Source organism: Aythya fuligula, chromosome 1 (assembly GCF_009819795.1).
Source record: "Aythya fuligula isolate bAytFul2 chromosome 1, bAytFul2.pri, whole genome shotgun sequence".
Taxonomy (NCBI): Eukaryota; Metazoa; Chordata; class Aves; order Anseriformes; family Anatidae; genus Aythya; species Aythya fuligula.
Window position 1 is genome coordinate 114413087 of NC_045559.1, and position 15449 is coordinate 114428535.

At 43.7% G+C, this 15449-nt stretch overlaps 1 protein-coding gene across 1 annotated transcript in view; it reads left to right on the top strand.

Annotated features, from left to right (window-relative positions):
* Positions 1 to 214: 214 nt before the first annotated feature.
* BACE2 (beta-secretase 2) overlaps positions 215 to 15449 on the top strand; it is a 48043-nt gene continuing 32808 nt past the window's right edge. Inside the window, exon 1 of the mRNA XM_032181435.1 lies at positions 215 to 560. Coding sequence (XP_032037326.1) covers positions 246 to 560 — 315 coding nt within the window. The 5' untranslated portion in view covers positions 215 to 245. The remainder of the gene's footprint in view (positions 561 to 15449) is intronic.

Below are 15449 nucleotides of genomic sequence, written 5' to 3' on the forward strand. Positions count from 1 at the left end.
TCCGCCTCCCCTCCGGCGGAGGCCGGGCTGCCTGAGCGAGCAGCACAACTTCCCCGGCCGGGAGGAAGGCGAGGAGGAGCTCGGCGCCTAGGGGAGGGGGGAGATGGAGCCGGGGCGTGGGGAAGCCGCTCCCGCCTTCCTCCTTCTCCTCCTCCTCCTTCTCTTCTCGCCGGCTGCTCCAGCCCGGCACCAGGCGACCGCTGCCTCCCTGCCGAGCCCCGCAGCAGCCGGGACGTGCCTCCGGGATGGGGGCGCCGCCGGTCGCCCCCAGCCTCCTGCTGCTGCTGGCCGGCGCCGCGGGGTTGTGCCGGGCTTTCTTCTCGCTGCCGCTCCGCGTGTCCCAGCCGGCCGCCCCCCGGGGGTCGCCGCCCGCCCCGGTGCCGCTGCGGCCGGGGAGCGGCGGGGGCCGGCAGCGGGATGCCCCGGCAGAGCCGGGGGGCTTGGCCTTGGCTTCGGAGCCCGGGGGCAGCATCAACTTTTTGGCCATGGTGGACAACCTGCAGGGGGACTCCGGCCGCGGGTACTACCTGGAGATGCTCCTGGGGACCCCGCCGCAGGCGGTAAGAGTGGGCCGGGGAGAGAGGGGGGAGGATATTCTGGAAGGGGGGAGGATATTTTTGGGGGGTCGCATCTCAGCAGCTGGGTTCTGCCGCCCTCCCCCGTTCCTGCCCAAACGCAACTTTCTCTCGCCGTGCCGTGCCGGGCGGGACGCAACTTCTGCTGCCGAGCCCAGGGGGGACCCCTCTTAGGACGGGACCCCCCCCCCCCCGAAGGATGGGGACCCCCCGCTTAGGACGGAGACCCCGGCCCCCCATTGCAAAGCGTCGCGATCGCAGCTTAGAGTAACCCATCCGCGCGGGTGTGTTTCTATTTTCTGTTAAAGCCGCGTCTGGGCGCTCCGGGGAGGGGGGGGGATGTGCTCGCAGTGCCCTCCCCCGGCGAGAATCGCTCCAAATCCTCCGCTGGAGCTGAGCAGCGGGTAGGCAGCGCCAGCCCTGGGAGGGGGGATGAGAAGTTTCCCCGAGCCTCCCCCGCCGAGTCACGGGGCGGCCGAGACGGCTGCTCGGCTGCTCAGCTGAGCCCAGCTCGTTTCCTGCCGGCCCTCGGGGCTTTTCGCCTCCCTTCTTCTCGCAGGCCGAGCCCCGGCCTTGGCCCTGCACAGAAGATTTCTCCTTTCTTCTTCCCGGGCTGCTGGCAAAGAGCTAAGGAATGCCGAAACGCCTAGCCAACGGGGAGCGTGCGGCTGTTAAATGTTTGCGATTCTGTGGGATCCTTACTTTTTTTTTTTTTTTTTTTTTTTTTTACACCTGGACGTAAGAGGGTTGGTCAGATTGTTGCTCCGTGCCATCAGGCTCAACACCTGTATTTAAACAGGGTTGCGTTGTTGTACGATCAATACATGTAGTTAAGAAGGAGCCGACCCCGTCCAATGTATCAAAGCGTGGCCTGATAGCCACAGAGGCTGGGAAATAATCTTTCCCTCCGTGTTACAGGCTGCGTGTGTGGTGAGCTCTGTTAGTGTGGCATCGTGTGGTCTTCATTACTCAGGGGAACATTCAATATTGGTTTCTGCCAGAATCCAGATATCAGGTTTGATTGGGCTAATAATGCAATTCAGTCTGTCTTAGATTAAAAAATAATTTTAGGAAGAAATAGTGAAAGTAAAGGATGTCATCTCCTTACACGTCTACAGGGATTTTGAAAGTGAAAGAAATGGAAAAGGAAAAATATGACAGGCACTTGATAATGTAACTGTATGTCTGCCCTCAGTGCACCTTGAGACTTCACTTAACAGCTAGTATTGCTTGCATTACATGTGATGTGAGGTTTCAGTTAAACTTGCCTCTCTGGTTTTACATCTGAAAAACAGCTCTGAATCCAGCTGCAAAGCTTTTACTATTTCGAACTAAGTTCTGAGTTCTTTCAAAATTAATTATTTAAAAGATTGCTACTGGTGGTTAGCATGTACAAAGTTTTATTCACAGGACGAGGCCCACCAAGGTTGTAAATGTAAGCAAGTAAGATTATAAATGCATTTGGGTTTCCAAAAAGTCAGACCCCAGTGCGTAGCAACTCAGTAGAGCGGTGTTAAAATTTATTAGCTGCTTTGGGTAAGAATTTGTTATCTTCTTTCCTGCCTGAAACTGGAATACTTTAAGACCACAAATGCGCTTGCTGCTTTTCTGCTCTACAACAAATAGCATAAAGCTGCAAAGCTGCTACAGGCTGGTTCCACTTGCGTCCTTCACAGTCCTCGCACTAAAAGCAAATATCTTGGCCCTGCCAAGTGCTGGGATCACGTTAAACTCCTTGAGCAAGCAGTCACTGAAGTCAGAGTGGGGCATGATCAGGTAGGAAAGGGATGTTTCTTGTTAAATGTTCCTCCCATTCTGACTTCGTCACCCATCAGAAGCTGCGGTGTACGGTGATGCTTGGACACCTCCCTTCTCCCCTACAGCCCTCCAGCATGGGACTCTTCCCCAGACTGACTCTTTTTCACCCAGTTCCCTCCCAGGACCACTGAGCCCATGTACAGGGCACTGCTGCCCTGACACTTCACCTTGGGGGAAAAGAAATCCTGCCAGTGAGGAAGAGTTATGGAGAAACTGGAGCAGAAAGGTGGGGAGCAGAGCTACTGCTCCGCACAGCGCCTTGACAAGGGGGTGAGCGAATGCAAGCAAGGCAGCAGTGGACCGAGACCAAATAGCGGGTGGTGAAAAAAGGCACAAGATTTAATGTTGTGGTTACAGGACTGCTGGTGCCTGGTAACTTTGCAAGCGTGCATTTAGTGCTGAAAGCCTGCTGTGCCGGTATGGGGATAAACATTTGTTTCACAGGGGACTTTAGCACTGCTGAACTTGTATTACTGCTCAATTGTATTTGCAGGAAAATTTCCCTTTTTTAATTTCTGCTCTTGGAAGGAAGCTACTATGAAAGAACTTCTCTTTTCAGGTCATTTAAGACATGCAATTTGGCTTTCATTCCAATGCTGGTTTGTCATACAGCAGATAAACACAGTACAGAGCTGAGCTTCACAATGGCAGTTCTGAAATAATTGTTCTGCCAATATAAAAACAGAGTAGTTGTGTGAAGTCAGATTTTCTTTTTTTCCAAGGGACGAAATTTGAGTGCAGTCAGTCCAGTTTTGCAAAGTGTTTGCAGCCAAACTATTTCTGACCATTTCCAGTTTTACGATACAGTATCCTAACAATAGATCTCCAGACTAGCTACCAGATCAGTGTCAGCTGTCACTAATTCTCCCCAGCTAATTCTTATTAATTCACATACAGCTCTACTTAGGAATTATGTGAAAGCTGAAAAAGGAAAAAGTTTTGTATTGTATTGAAGAGTGTGATGTATTTGTCTCTTTCTTCAAGGATGTATTGTGTCCTACTTCTGATGGATTACATGCTTTACACCTGTCTGCATTGGTGTGCTTTCTCCAATGCCAGATTTAAATATGAGGTGGCAAGGGTCCAATATGAACTGTGTGCATGGCTCTTACTTTTTATTTCTTTAAATAATCTGATGGAATACCTTTGCTCTATCTTTTACTGTTTTGCCTGCCCTGAGAAACCCTGTGAGGAACAGAATCAAAGATCATCTAGGGTTTTTTCCACTTTCTTCACCACAGTTCTGTTCATATTAATTTTGCTTCTCTTACAAACTTTTGACAAATGGAATAGTCAAACTCCTAAGGCACCCTGTGTTCTTCACAGCTTTCCTGAAGTCCATCTGGACAGCATTATATCTTAGCAAAGAACCTACTGTTGTCTCATCTTGCCACTTATGTTAGTCTTGATTATATGAAGCAGAGGTAAACCTGCCTGTCTCATTGTATTTCCAAACTGCATATTTGGTGAAATCATGTAAATACTGTAAGTGCAACATCATTGCAAAGGGAGGCTCAGCATGCACCTTCTGAGAGCTCAGAGTCCTCTAGGTGTGCTTTGGTTAGTGGGTACTGAAACCACAACAGGATCTGATTTATGCTCTGAACACACAAGCCCTTTCTGAACTTTAAATCTTTCATTCTATGCATGAGGAGGTTTTGTTTATTGTTCTTTATGGCAGTTTGTTCTGTGCAGGGGGTGAGCATAAACCTCTCCTGTAAGCTTGCTCAGGTTAACATGAGTTTTGGGTCTAGCAGGTTAACGTGAGAGTTGCTGCAAAACACAAACTTCAATTCCATGTAATTGGTGAGAGGTTACCTTTCCTTCAATTTATTCCAGCTATTAGAGAAAAGAAGGATATGTATTAAACACCTTAAGTGTGTCACGGACTCTTATAATTTATAGCCTGATATTTTGAAGGTGATGAACATGCACATTAGCAAGTTCTGAACATGCAGCCATTCTTTCTTAATTGTTAATAGCTCTTATTTCATGAGAGTTGTAAGGAATGAATAGTGTGAGGAAAAAATCAGCTACTTTTGCAATTTTATCACTGCACTGATCTTACTATAATAGGTGGTAAGGGCCTGATTTCTGAAGCTGTGTCATTCTCTGAGAAGCTGAGCTCTACTGTCTCAATTTTGTTGAAGAGTTTACCCTCTTTTCAGATACAAGGATTTTTGAAAATGTTATCCATCTAGGTTCAAATGACAGAACGCAAGCTCCAACTCAAATCTCTCTTATCTCTCTTTTTTTTGTTGTTGTTGTTGTTTTTAATAGTTACATGTGCCTTTTCTGTTGATTTTTTTAGCTTTTTATAGAAGCTGAAAGGAGGAAGGCTTGAGGAGCAAAGACAAGTACTGGGGCATATTGGAGTATTTTGAGGTGGCAGCCTCAAAATCCCTCCAGATCCCTCTAATGGAAATACTATGGAAATGCAGTTGGATAGGGTTTGTTGCTGCTGTTGGATAAGTACTGTGGATAAATTGGGTAGTTTTGTTGTTGCTATTGTTTTTTACTTGTCTGGTTTTTTTTGTTTGTTTGTTTGTTTTTGGATTGCTGTTGGATCCCAGCAAAATAAAAGGACAAGGACCTGAAAGTTGTAGGAGACAGGACTAATACTGTGGTGTAATGTGGTGAGGCATAATATATTTTTGGCCAAAGACAAAGTAAACAAACATACCAGATTTAGGTTGACAAAAGTGTCCCTGCCTTTACAGATCAACATTCTGGCACCCTCTTCATACAATACCAGTCCTTGCAAAGGGCCTGCATGGAAGTCGTGGAACCTGTACTATAAAAATAGTCCAAACCATGAGTATAGTACAGTTAGTGTTTTGTAGCAAGGCTTTGCCTGGGTGTGTTTTTGAGAGGGTTGTAATGGACTGCAATGTCTATGTGCAGTGACACTGGAGGGAGGAGGCTCATCATGGCTGTTCCTCGGGATGTGCTCCTCTCCCAGCACAAGTAGGTTCGATTAGAGCCCCACTAGTTTCCCACAAGATTGCTTCTTTTAAGTCACTCACTTTCAGAGCAATGCTGGAAGCTGTTATCTGTGGTCACTGGTCATAACAATCATGCTGGTGGTTCCTGGTGGGTTGTGGCAGAAGGTCTGTTGTGAAGATCAGGGAAGAGGCAAGAGGTGGCAGGTTCATGCTTTTACTGTTCCATGCATTTGATCCCCTACCAAGGCAAAAACATCAGTTCAATTGGAACGGGTACATTAGCCAGTGGGCAAATAACAATGTTGTCTACTATGCAGGAGTGAATCAGCTGGGATTTACAGTAGGAGTGAGACGAAAACAAGGCAGTGAACAAAAGCCCACATGGAATATGTTTGGGATTATCAAGAAAGGATTTATTTATTTATAAGCTCTGACCAGAGGCCAGTCAGGTCTAGGGACAGTCTTTGGCAAGACCCATTTAAAAATTACTACATTTTGTAGTGGTATTTCTTTTTGTGAAGTGCACTTGTGACTTCGAGTCTGTGCAGACACGTTAACTGTTACATTTTGTCTCCACGTTTTTTTTATCTTTGGAATTTTCTCACTTATTGTAGGTGAAGTGAGTGACCTGAAATATAATCTGGTCATTGTCAAGTGCAACTACCTTTGAAAGATGAAGCTGAGACAATTATATAGCCCTGCACATGTGCATCTCCAGTATGAATCAAATGCACCACTCTCCCATTTCTTACTTGCTGTAAAATATAGATTTAATCATAATTTATGTAAATAAGTAAAGGAACTTGTTGCTCCTGTTTCTGACCAGATTAGGATTTGAAATTGTCTTCAAAGTAAAGGAGGTAGCATTCAGCTGCCCCAGAAAAAGGAAATGCTTTTTCCTGCCATTGATGGGATTGTCATGCATCTTGCTGCTTTTCAGCCTCATTTTACTATGCAAATCTGAGCTTGTGAAGCAAATGGTGTACGCGTTCTACAGATACCAGGCTGCTGTTAAAATAAAAAAGTTTTACATTTCAATTTGTATCTGTTGGCTCAGTGCCTTTCAAAGCACTTAAATAGTCCAGGACTGGAATAGATTTTATTTGCAGTATTTTGCACATGAGTTCGCTTAGTTTTAAAATACCATGTTAGCTGACTATCTGTCTTCTTTTCTCTGCATATGTCTACATCACAGTCAAAAAAAAATGGCCAGCTGGACCTCTCACTACTACTGCTTTACAGGGCTGCAGCAGGGGAAAGATATTGTGGATCTTCGTTTCTATTTTGTAAGAGTCCTTCTCGAGTAGGTGAAGTCTGTGGGGTACAGTGGAAAGCAAATCAGAAGAAAATAAATGAGCTGGAAAAATCTTATACAAGTAAAAATTAGAATTCATGGGATATGATTAATGTGTCATAATTAAAAGGCTCTTTTGAAGAGAATCTGTTAAGACAGTAATTGCACTCTGCAATCCTTGTTCCACTCACCACTGCTTACTAATAATTTTAAATTGTGAAAAGTAAATTATTTGTGGATTTTTGTCGTCTTCGCTCAGCTTGTGTGTACTAAAATTAGTTGATTTTATTTAGCTTTATGGTTGGTTTATTTTTGTACTTACTAGCAAAAACTGCTGTTAAGCTAGGCTGCATGTGTTTAGGGAAAATGTTTGTCCAGTTTTAATTTAAAAGAGTAAAGGTATTAGTGCTGCAGGAACACTTGGGAAGCTCCTATTTAAAGACCTGAATCAATTCCTAGGGATCTCAAATTGCCTGCTAGCATGGTTTTTTCCCTTTTTTTTTTTTTTTTGTTTGTTTGTTTGTTTAAGAAAAAAGACAACTGGGGAGCTAAGAGTAACCTTTGCACTCGAGGGCCAGACCATAAGCCTTCTCTCATTAAAGGCCAGCTCCTGCCATTTGACAGGGGAAAAGCAATTGGACCATTTTGGCAGCTCTCCCTCAGGTGATTCCTTCTGATATTTGTCTGTGGATCTGCCGATGCGAGCCGCCTGGAGGCCCGCACCTCGGAGCCTGCGCAAGACCTCACAGCAGGGCCAGGTGAGGGGATTTTTTCCCCAGCCCAGGCTCTTCCAGTTTCTCACTTCACTGCCATAGGAGTCTGCATGCTGGAGAAGATTGGCCATCTGAGGCTTTTATAGTACTAGAATGGTTACCTACAAAGCTCTGATATGGAAGGGTGGGTCCTGCTCCGCCCGACCTCCCTCCACCACCCCGACATTTTAAATAGTATTAGGGAAGAAAGTGTAAGTTTCAAGTGCAGATCTGTTTTCCAAATTACAACTTTGACTGCAAAATCTTTAGAGTTTTTTTTTTTTCCTCTTACTGTTTTCTACTTAATTGGAAACATAACTTCAAAAATTCCACTGTGATCAGCCCATTAATACAGAAACTTTGACTGTCAGTGTTTGTAGCTTAAGAAATTGATAATTGAAACATCTTTTCAAGACAGAGCACTCTGTACCAGTTTGGAGGAGCTTCAAGGCAGTGTTGTCATACTGCCTGAGCATGATACGGAAAGCTGTGTGCTGACTGGTAGATGTCTGCCACAGGTGAGAGGGAAGTGTGAGGCCTGTCAGAAACTGATTCATCAATCCTGCTGATATTTTCCTGTGAATAAAGAGAGTTTTATTTATTATTTCATTCGTTTTTCTTCTCTGTGACTCTCAGGTTGCAAATAAGAGACAGAGGAGTCCAAAGGTGGTCACACTTTCAAGAAGTCTGAGAAATGCTGTAGCAAGAAAACATCTGATGCAGTCACACTGCTTCAGTTTATCTGTCACAGAATAATCTTCTCATTTCTTCGCAGATGCAAAGTCCTTCAGGGAATAGCACTATCATTTCACACAATCCGATATGCCAGATTTTTGCATTTGGACTGGTGAGATAAATAATGTATGAAAAAAAAATTGTAAAAGTTCTCAGCAGCAGTAGTCATGAATGCTGGCGCATGTTACGTGTTCCAGCTAAAGTTAACTTTCGTTGGCTCTCTCCTTATTGTTTCAGAGTTGTCTCGGCAAGTGCCCAAATACCAGTGATATTATCTGCACATTTTTATTAAGGTTTGGAAGCTTTCTTAATGGTGGGTGTGCCCTGCAGTGTTTGCCATTGCCAATAGCCAGACTTTTAGAACTCCACTGGCCTGAGCTTCAGCGTGGGCAGCAGTGTGACTGCATGCTGCAAGACTTTAGGAAAGCCCTTCCAGGTAGTATGTGAAGTGTTAGAACCCTGGGCTGCTGCAGATCCTGAGAAACCATCATCAGACAGTGTTTTTTAGCTCCTGGCTGAAGCAGAGGGTAGTTTACTTCTACATACAGACTGATATTTGGAGGAAAGAGTACCAGGAATCTCTCCTCTGCATGAAGCAACCTCTGTAAACCCGCGAGAATAAAAAAAAGTCTTTTAACTTCCTGACCTACAAACTCAACCTGTTATCTGAAAATAAAGCTGTGTTCTTGCACGCTTCTGTGTTCTCCTGTGTAATAAAGATTTTTATAGTGGAACTTAGTTAACAATTGTAATGATGTATGAGCCACAGGCAAAGCCAGTTCATTTCCCAGAGCTGCTGCCTCCACAGTATTAGCCAGGGTAAAGAGAGTAAAGTGTGCATATTTGAGAAAGAGAGAGAAAAATAAATGAGTCCAAGAGCATGGGGAGTAGCATGGTGTTTTGTTTTGTTTTTGCAAATAAGAAATCATATCTTATTTCACGTGAAAAACAAATCTGCCTTTTAACTTGCCCTGCCAATTTTTAAGTAAAAATGTTAGGATAAATATGAATAAAAAAAAAAAAGATTGTACTTATTTTTAATAAATCAAACACATGATTGTGACACAACATAGCAGCTTGTTTGTTTGTTTGTTTCCCAATCAAGTAGCTATTCCCGGTGTTATGGATTTGAAAGCTGCTTTCTCTGTGTGCCTTTGAACACCAGTGTATGATTCCAAGAAATGCCAACGATGGCAATCAAATTCTACTCTTTGGTAATACCCTAAATAGGTCAGGTGGAATGGGGAGCAGAAGCCTTCCATCTGTTGCATTCCCTGTATTAATTACAAGGGAAGTTAAAACACTGGAGTTGCATCACCTTGCTTCTGCTTGGAGACCTGGGGCTGCTTGTGTACCTTTCCATGGTCGCTCAAGACAGCACGGAGCAGCGGGCAGCTGTTTGACCCAACACCTTTCCCCAGAGATGTGGCACAGCTTTTCTAGCAGTGAATGCAATCTGAATAGCCAAATTACAGTCCTTGTGCTTGACATAGCTGGACCTGGTGGTTTTTCTGATCTCTTCCCTCCCTTTCACCTCTTTCCTGCAGTAGCTGATCCAGTCGTGTCCCTTGCTATCTATATGGCAGCAACCCAGTAGGTGTGCAGAAGTATGTGATGGTGGCTGTTTTGGGGCAGAAAGGGAGGAATGGAGGTTGGAGCTGCTCTGGCACATGGGGATGAGATAGTTCAAAGGAGTTTGAAGATGTATAAATGCAGGGACCAGTCTCTTCTGTTCACTAGGTGGAAACACCCCTATACTGCCATGTAAAATACTATAGAAGTTCTCCTATGTTAATCAAAATGTAACAGTGCTGCAAGTCCTGTCCTGAAGTACAAGTTGTGGCATTTTTATAGCAGAGGTCATGACTTGAAATATGAGGAGCTGCATAGTTGGTTTTCCAAGGAAGGTGCTGACGTTTTTACTTCCTTGTGTCCAACAATCCTGGCTAATCCAGGAATGCTGATGTGTGACTGTGAGCTAGTCTGTGGTTTTCTGGCCTCCAGGAGGGAGAGGCTGCTCTCGCAGCCACAAACTCCACTTCAGCAGTGAGGTGGGCATTCTCATGTAGTCATTTCCATTGCTTTTCATGTTTTTGGAATGTTTCTTTCACTGTTGAGGTGTATAGATAGAGAAAATCCAATAAAAAATATGCTTATCCACTTTGGTTTTGTTACAGTGTTTTAAGAGTATGGATGAAAAATACTGTATAAATATTCAATGTCTTGTTTTAAGAAGAGCACTGAAAAATACAAGTTAGATCTTCCTGAAGCGAGTCATTAGGTGCAACTGGAAGGATGTTACAATGAGTGGCGGCCCTACAGTGTGAGTACGGCACCTGGATGAGGACAGCCTGCCTGGGGAGAGCAGCTCAGCCCAATGTGTCATGTCAGGATTGTCCTTCCTTCACCTTTCCTCCTTGCAGCTCTCCAGGCTTTGAAAAACCTTCACTTGAAAACACCCGTCTACAAAGCTAACATCTTGACAGGGAGGAAAAAACCTGAACACAGTCGTGTATCTGCAGGAGTGAGCTGACAGGGGGAGGAGAGGGAAAAGGGCCTGGCATTTGAGATCAGGCCAAGCATTCAGCATTCTTAAAACACTGTGGTTTGTTGTTTTGTGGTTTTTTGTTTTTTGTTTTTTTTTTTTTTTTTCACTGCTATCCTGCAAATGTCTTTTTCTCATTACCTGTCTTCAAAACGTAGCTTTTTTCAAAGTTCATCTTTGCCTTCAAAAACTCCTTAAGTATTGTGGGAGCAGCTTTGGCGCTTAGTTTCACATCGCTGGTGCACTATGAAAGCCAGGGCTTTACTTAAATTTGTGATTGAGATTCATATCTTTGGTGTGAGGGAGACCTTTAAATGGATGAGGAAGTACAGGAGCAAGACTGAGGCTCTCCTGAGAGGCTTCTGCCAGCACTGCCCACCACTGAAATGTAAGGGTACCATGGTGTATTTGACAAAAGGGAGATTTAAAAAAATACAACAGCACTTGTGAGGATAGAGATACCTCCTAACCTCTCACTCACTGTAGTGTTAAGAATGGATTTCATAAGCTTTGTTGAAGCTTGAAATGTGGCCTTTGATTAGTTATATCATTTCCCACTGGCATGGTAAACATGGATAGTGACTCACAGTGTAGAAGCTTGTACAGCATGAGGAAGGTCATAAGATTAGTGGGGTCAAGCCTTCTTCAGTTTATTTGTTGTAGTGTGGTTCTGCGTAAATGCACAAAACTCTTTCAATCTTACAGACACTGCAGTTGGAGGGGTTTTTTTTTGATTTTTTTTTTTAACACAGGGTAGGACTTCTGAAGCTAGGTAGAAAAAGACTAAAAATGCAAGGTTTATCACACAACAGTTTCTCTGATTCTAATGAACAATAGAGGAAGAGAAAAGGGTGGACTAACAAAATAAATTGGAAGCTAATTTTGGAGAGCAAAAGCCTCAGAAAATTGAAATTCTAAGCTGTATGCAGCTTCTAACTATACTAATTCACTGCATATAATACATTAACGTAGGTTTACTGATTTCATTTCCTTTAAAAAACCAACCAACCAAACAACAACACAGAGCACAAAACCCTGCTTGGATATCATATTTTGAAAGGTATTATATTAATATGATATTATATTAGTATGATGAGTGCCTTTCTCCTGTTTTTGTTTGTTTGTTTGTTTTTTGTTTGTTTATTAAGAAAAAAAAAAAAAAAAAAAAAAACTTCTGAAATTGTTTGGCATAGTGCTGTATTTTTAGAAGAATTATGCCCTAAGAAATACTGGTAAACAGAACAGACATAGCGGACACTTAGCTTAAGACACTTGAGGTGGATGTGTTATTTTTTTTTTTATTATTTTTTTTTTTCCAGTGAGATGGTTGTAAGTTTTACAGTGAAAGTTTAGCTTCAGGTCAACTGAAAATATTTGGCAGTATTTTCTTTTACTTAAGGAATGAAGTGTGGTTAAGCACGTGGGTACAAGTGCGTAGAGGCTTACTGAGGAGGAGCTGGCTGGGGACAGTGAAACCCTTTATGGCTTGCGGGTGTTCCTGTATTGTGAAACACAGATGTGCACTCCTTCCCCCATCTCTATTGCTCTGCTATTTACTGGGGAGTTATAAACTGCCCTTTTCCCCAAGTCCACCTACAGCGCACACCTCTCCATGAACTAGTAGCTATCTCATCTGGGTGGCCATCGGTCCAAGGAACTTAAAGCCTTGCCCATGAGGTCTTCTCTACCTTGGCTGTGTTTGGTGGTTTCAAAGCAAGAACAGGCTCCAGGTTGAGAGGGTGACTGTGAAATCTGTTGTGGCATTCATAAGCGTATCTCCAAGTCTCAGGCTGGTGGTAGAGGGAGGCTGCAGGTGTTTCTCCTAATGTGTGTTGTTTTGTTTTTTGTTTTTTAGCTGTTGGATTTATAAATTAATAGCTGTCTCTCCAACACCTTAGCCACTTCGGTCATTGGGGAAGGAGGAGTGAACTCTGGATGACATGCTTTCTAATTCAGATGTTGCATAGAGATCAGACATAGTCCATCCCTCTAAACCAAGGCTGAGTGGGCACTGAGATTCCTTGCGAGCATTGCAGTTAGATGGGAGAGTTGGTCCCAGTGGTTTTCATCCTCTCTCTCTTGTCTCTCAGTGCTGTATTGTAATTAGTGGAAAACTGATGGATTTCCATCTACTAACAGGTGGAAACTTGCTTTTGGTTTAATCAGGGCTTTGTGTATAATTATGTGTAAATGCCTGATGTATTCTGTTTTCATTCTTAATTTTCAGGGTGTGTTTGTGTTTTTTTTTTTTTTTTTTTTTTTTTTTAATCTTCCATTTACATAAGCACATAGTAATCTTCGAATTCACAAACATGCTTACTATAAATATAGAAACAAATATACTTTTTCCTCACTGAAATTTGTGAGCATATTGGTGTCTTACTGCTGTTAGTAAGAGCTAGCTCTCTCCTACTTCACTTTAGAAGTTAGAAATAGGCTGGTGAAGAGACAACGAGCTTATGTGTAATCATACGTATGTTAAAAGACGATCACAGTTCTTCACAGCCTTGCAAACTAGTCTGAGCCTACCAATGTCTATTTACAGATTTTTGTAGACTGCTAGATGATTGTCATTAATGAACTTCCTCTAACTAGTCCAGATTTTCCTTAAAACACAATGTCTGGAAGAGGGCATGCCTTCGGTTGAGGCATAAATGTTTAAGGTGAGTGAGCGGGTTGCTTCACACACTTAAATACTTTGTCAGCTATTGGGTGTCCAAGTCAGTGATATGGGAGAGGGACTTATATCTGGGAAAAAAAGAGAAAAAAAAGGTTAATCTTTTCTGAAAAGGCAGTGAGACAAAATAGCTACGATTCACACAGCTCTAAGATAAACAAGTAATAGCTCATGTTCAACAGCGAAGCATGTTCATATAGCATGAATAGGATGGATGTGTTGTATGATAAATCTAGACACAGCAAATAAATTTCAGCTTGAAAAATAAGATACCACATGAGACAGCATGTGCAGCTAGAATGTTAATGTTTAGGAAAGTGAAAGAACTGGTGAAAAGGAGAGCGCAGAAATGAAGAATAGATATTTTGCTTTTTTACCAGGATTGATTGGCCAAATTTTATTTTCTTTTGGGGAGGGGAGGGAGGTCTTTAAACCATAATAGCCTTCCCTTATTGTCAAAATGATAATATATATAAAGCACTTCTTGTAATATTTCTCTTCAAAATGACTATTCATCAGTCCCAGAGTCAGACGCTCATATTTCAACTCACAATTTAGTTTAGCAAGTTGATACTTCAGAGCAATCAGTCATCTTTAGCATTTGTGTTTTTAATACAAATGTCAGCTACAGAAACACACAGCGCTCTTAAGCAGGGAAAGATTGGCTAATCCTGATAGTACTTTTCATCTTCTGGTTAAGAAAGAGATTATTGCTTTTCAGAGAGGAAAAAAAAAAGAAATGGTATTTTTCCCAGTCCAGCAGTTCAGTTCAGACCATGAAAAGACTGAAGGCAGAAGACTCTGTCTTCTGTTAGCCCAATGTGAGTGTGACAGTGCCCCGTAACAGATGAGTTTCAGGAGCTTGGTGGGGAGAGTGAAGGTAAGGGTAGTATAAATAGGGGACCAAATCATAGGTCCTGACACAAACTGAATATATGGTGAGGGGAATGACAGCAAATGCCAAACAAACTCTTGTGGCTTAATCTAGTGTAGCCCTGAAGAGCCTCCATTTACAATTTGTTCTCCAGTTTACTACGTAATGTACTTTATGTGCTACACTTTCTCTGACAAACTTCCTGCAATCACCAGAGAAGGAATAATCTTTAGTAACTCACTTGACTTTCTGGTTTGGCCAAGATTTCAAGCTGCAATAGATCACCTTCCGGTGTCCTAAGCATGATGTTGCAGTGAAACGTGGGCACCACCTGCTTAGCAAACTGCATTAGAAAATCATTAATCTCTGTTCCATTTTTTTTCTTTGTACTGCCTCACATATCTCATCTGAATAGTTAGACCTTTCTTGTGAAAACAGGAGGATTTCTTGGGGGGGGGGGGTGGTAGCAAATAATTTGTCTCCTGTGATTTGACACCCCCCACACCCCTCAATGCACCGCGTGGAAATTCTCCTCCCAGATCCAGTGTAACATGGGCTTCCTGCTTCCTCCTCCTCCTCAAAGGTGAAGTGTGTTATAGTCCAAGCTGTAGGGAGTTGCTTGGCTCTGGGTGGGGTGTTTTTCAAACGTCACCAGTGGCCAGGCTGTCAGTCAGACAGCAGAGTTGTTTTCTGGATTCCTCTGCTCAGCACTGGTGAGACCACACCTGGAGTACTGGGTCCAGTTCTGGGCCTCCCCAGTAGCAGAGGGAGAGGCAGGCTGGAGAGAGTCCAACAGAGGGTCACCAAGATGATGAAGAGGCAGGAGCACGTCTCCTGTGAGGAGAGGATGAGAGAGCTGGGGCTGTTCAGCCTGTAGAAGGGAAGGCTCAGGGGGATCTCATCAATGTCCATAAATACCTGAAGGGAGGGAGCAAAGAGGACGGAGCCAGGCCCTTTTCAGTGGTGCCCAGCACTAGGACAAGAGGCAGTGGGCACAAAGTGGAGCCCAGGAGGCTCCCTCTGAGCAGCAGGCAGCAATTCTGTGCTGTGCAGGTGAGGAGCCCTGGCAGAGGCTGCCCAGAGAGCTGTGGGGGCTCCTCTTGGGGATCTCCAGAAGCCACCTGGGCCTGGCCCTGGGCAGCCTGCTCTGGGTGGCCCTGCTTGCGCAGAGCTTGGAGCAGGTGGCCCCCAGGGGTCCCTTCCCACCACACACATCCTGTGAAGTACTGCGGAG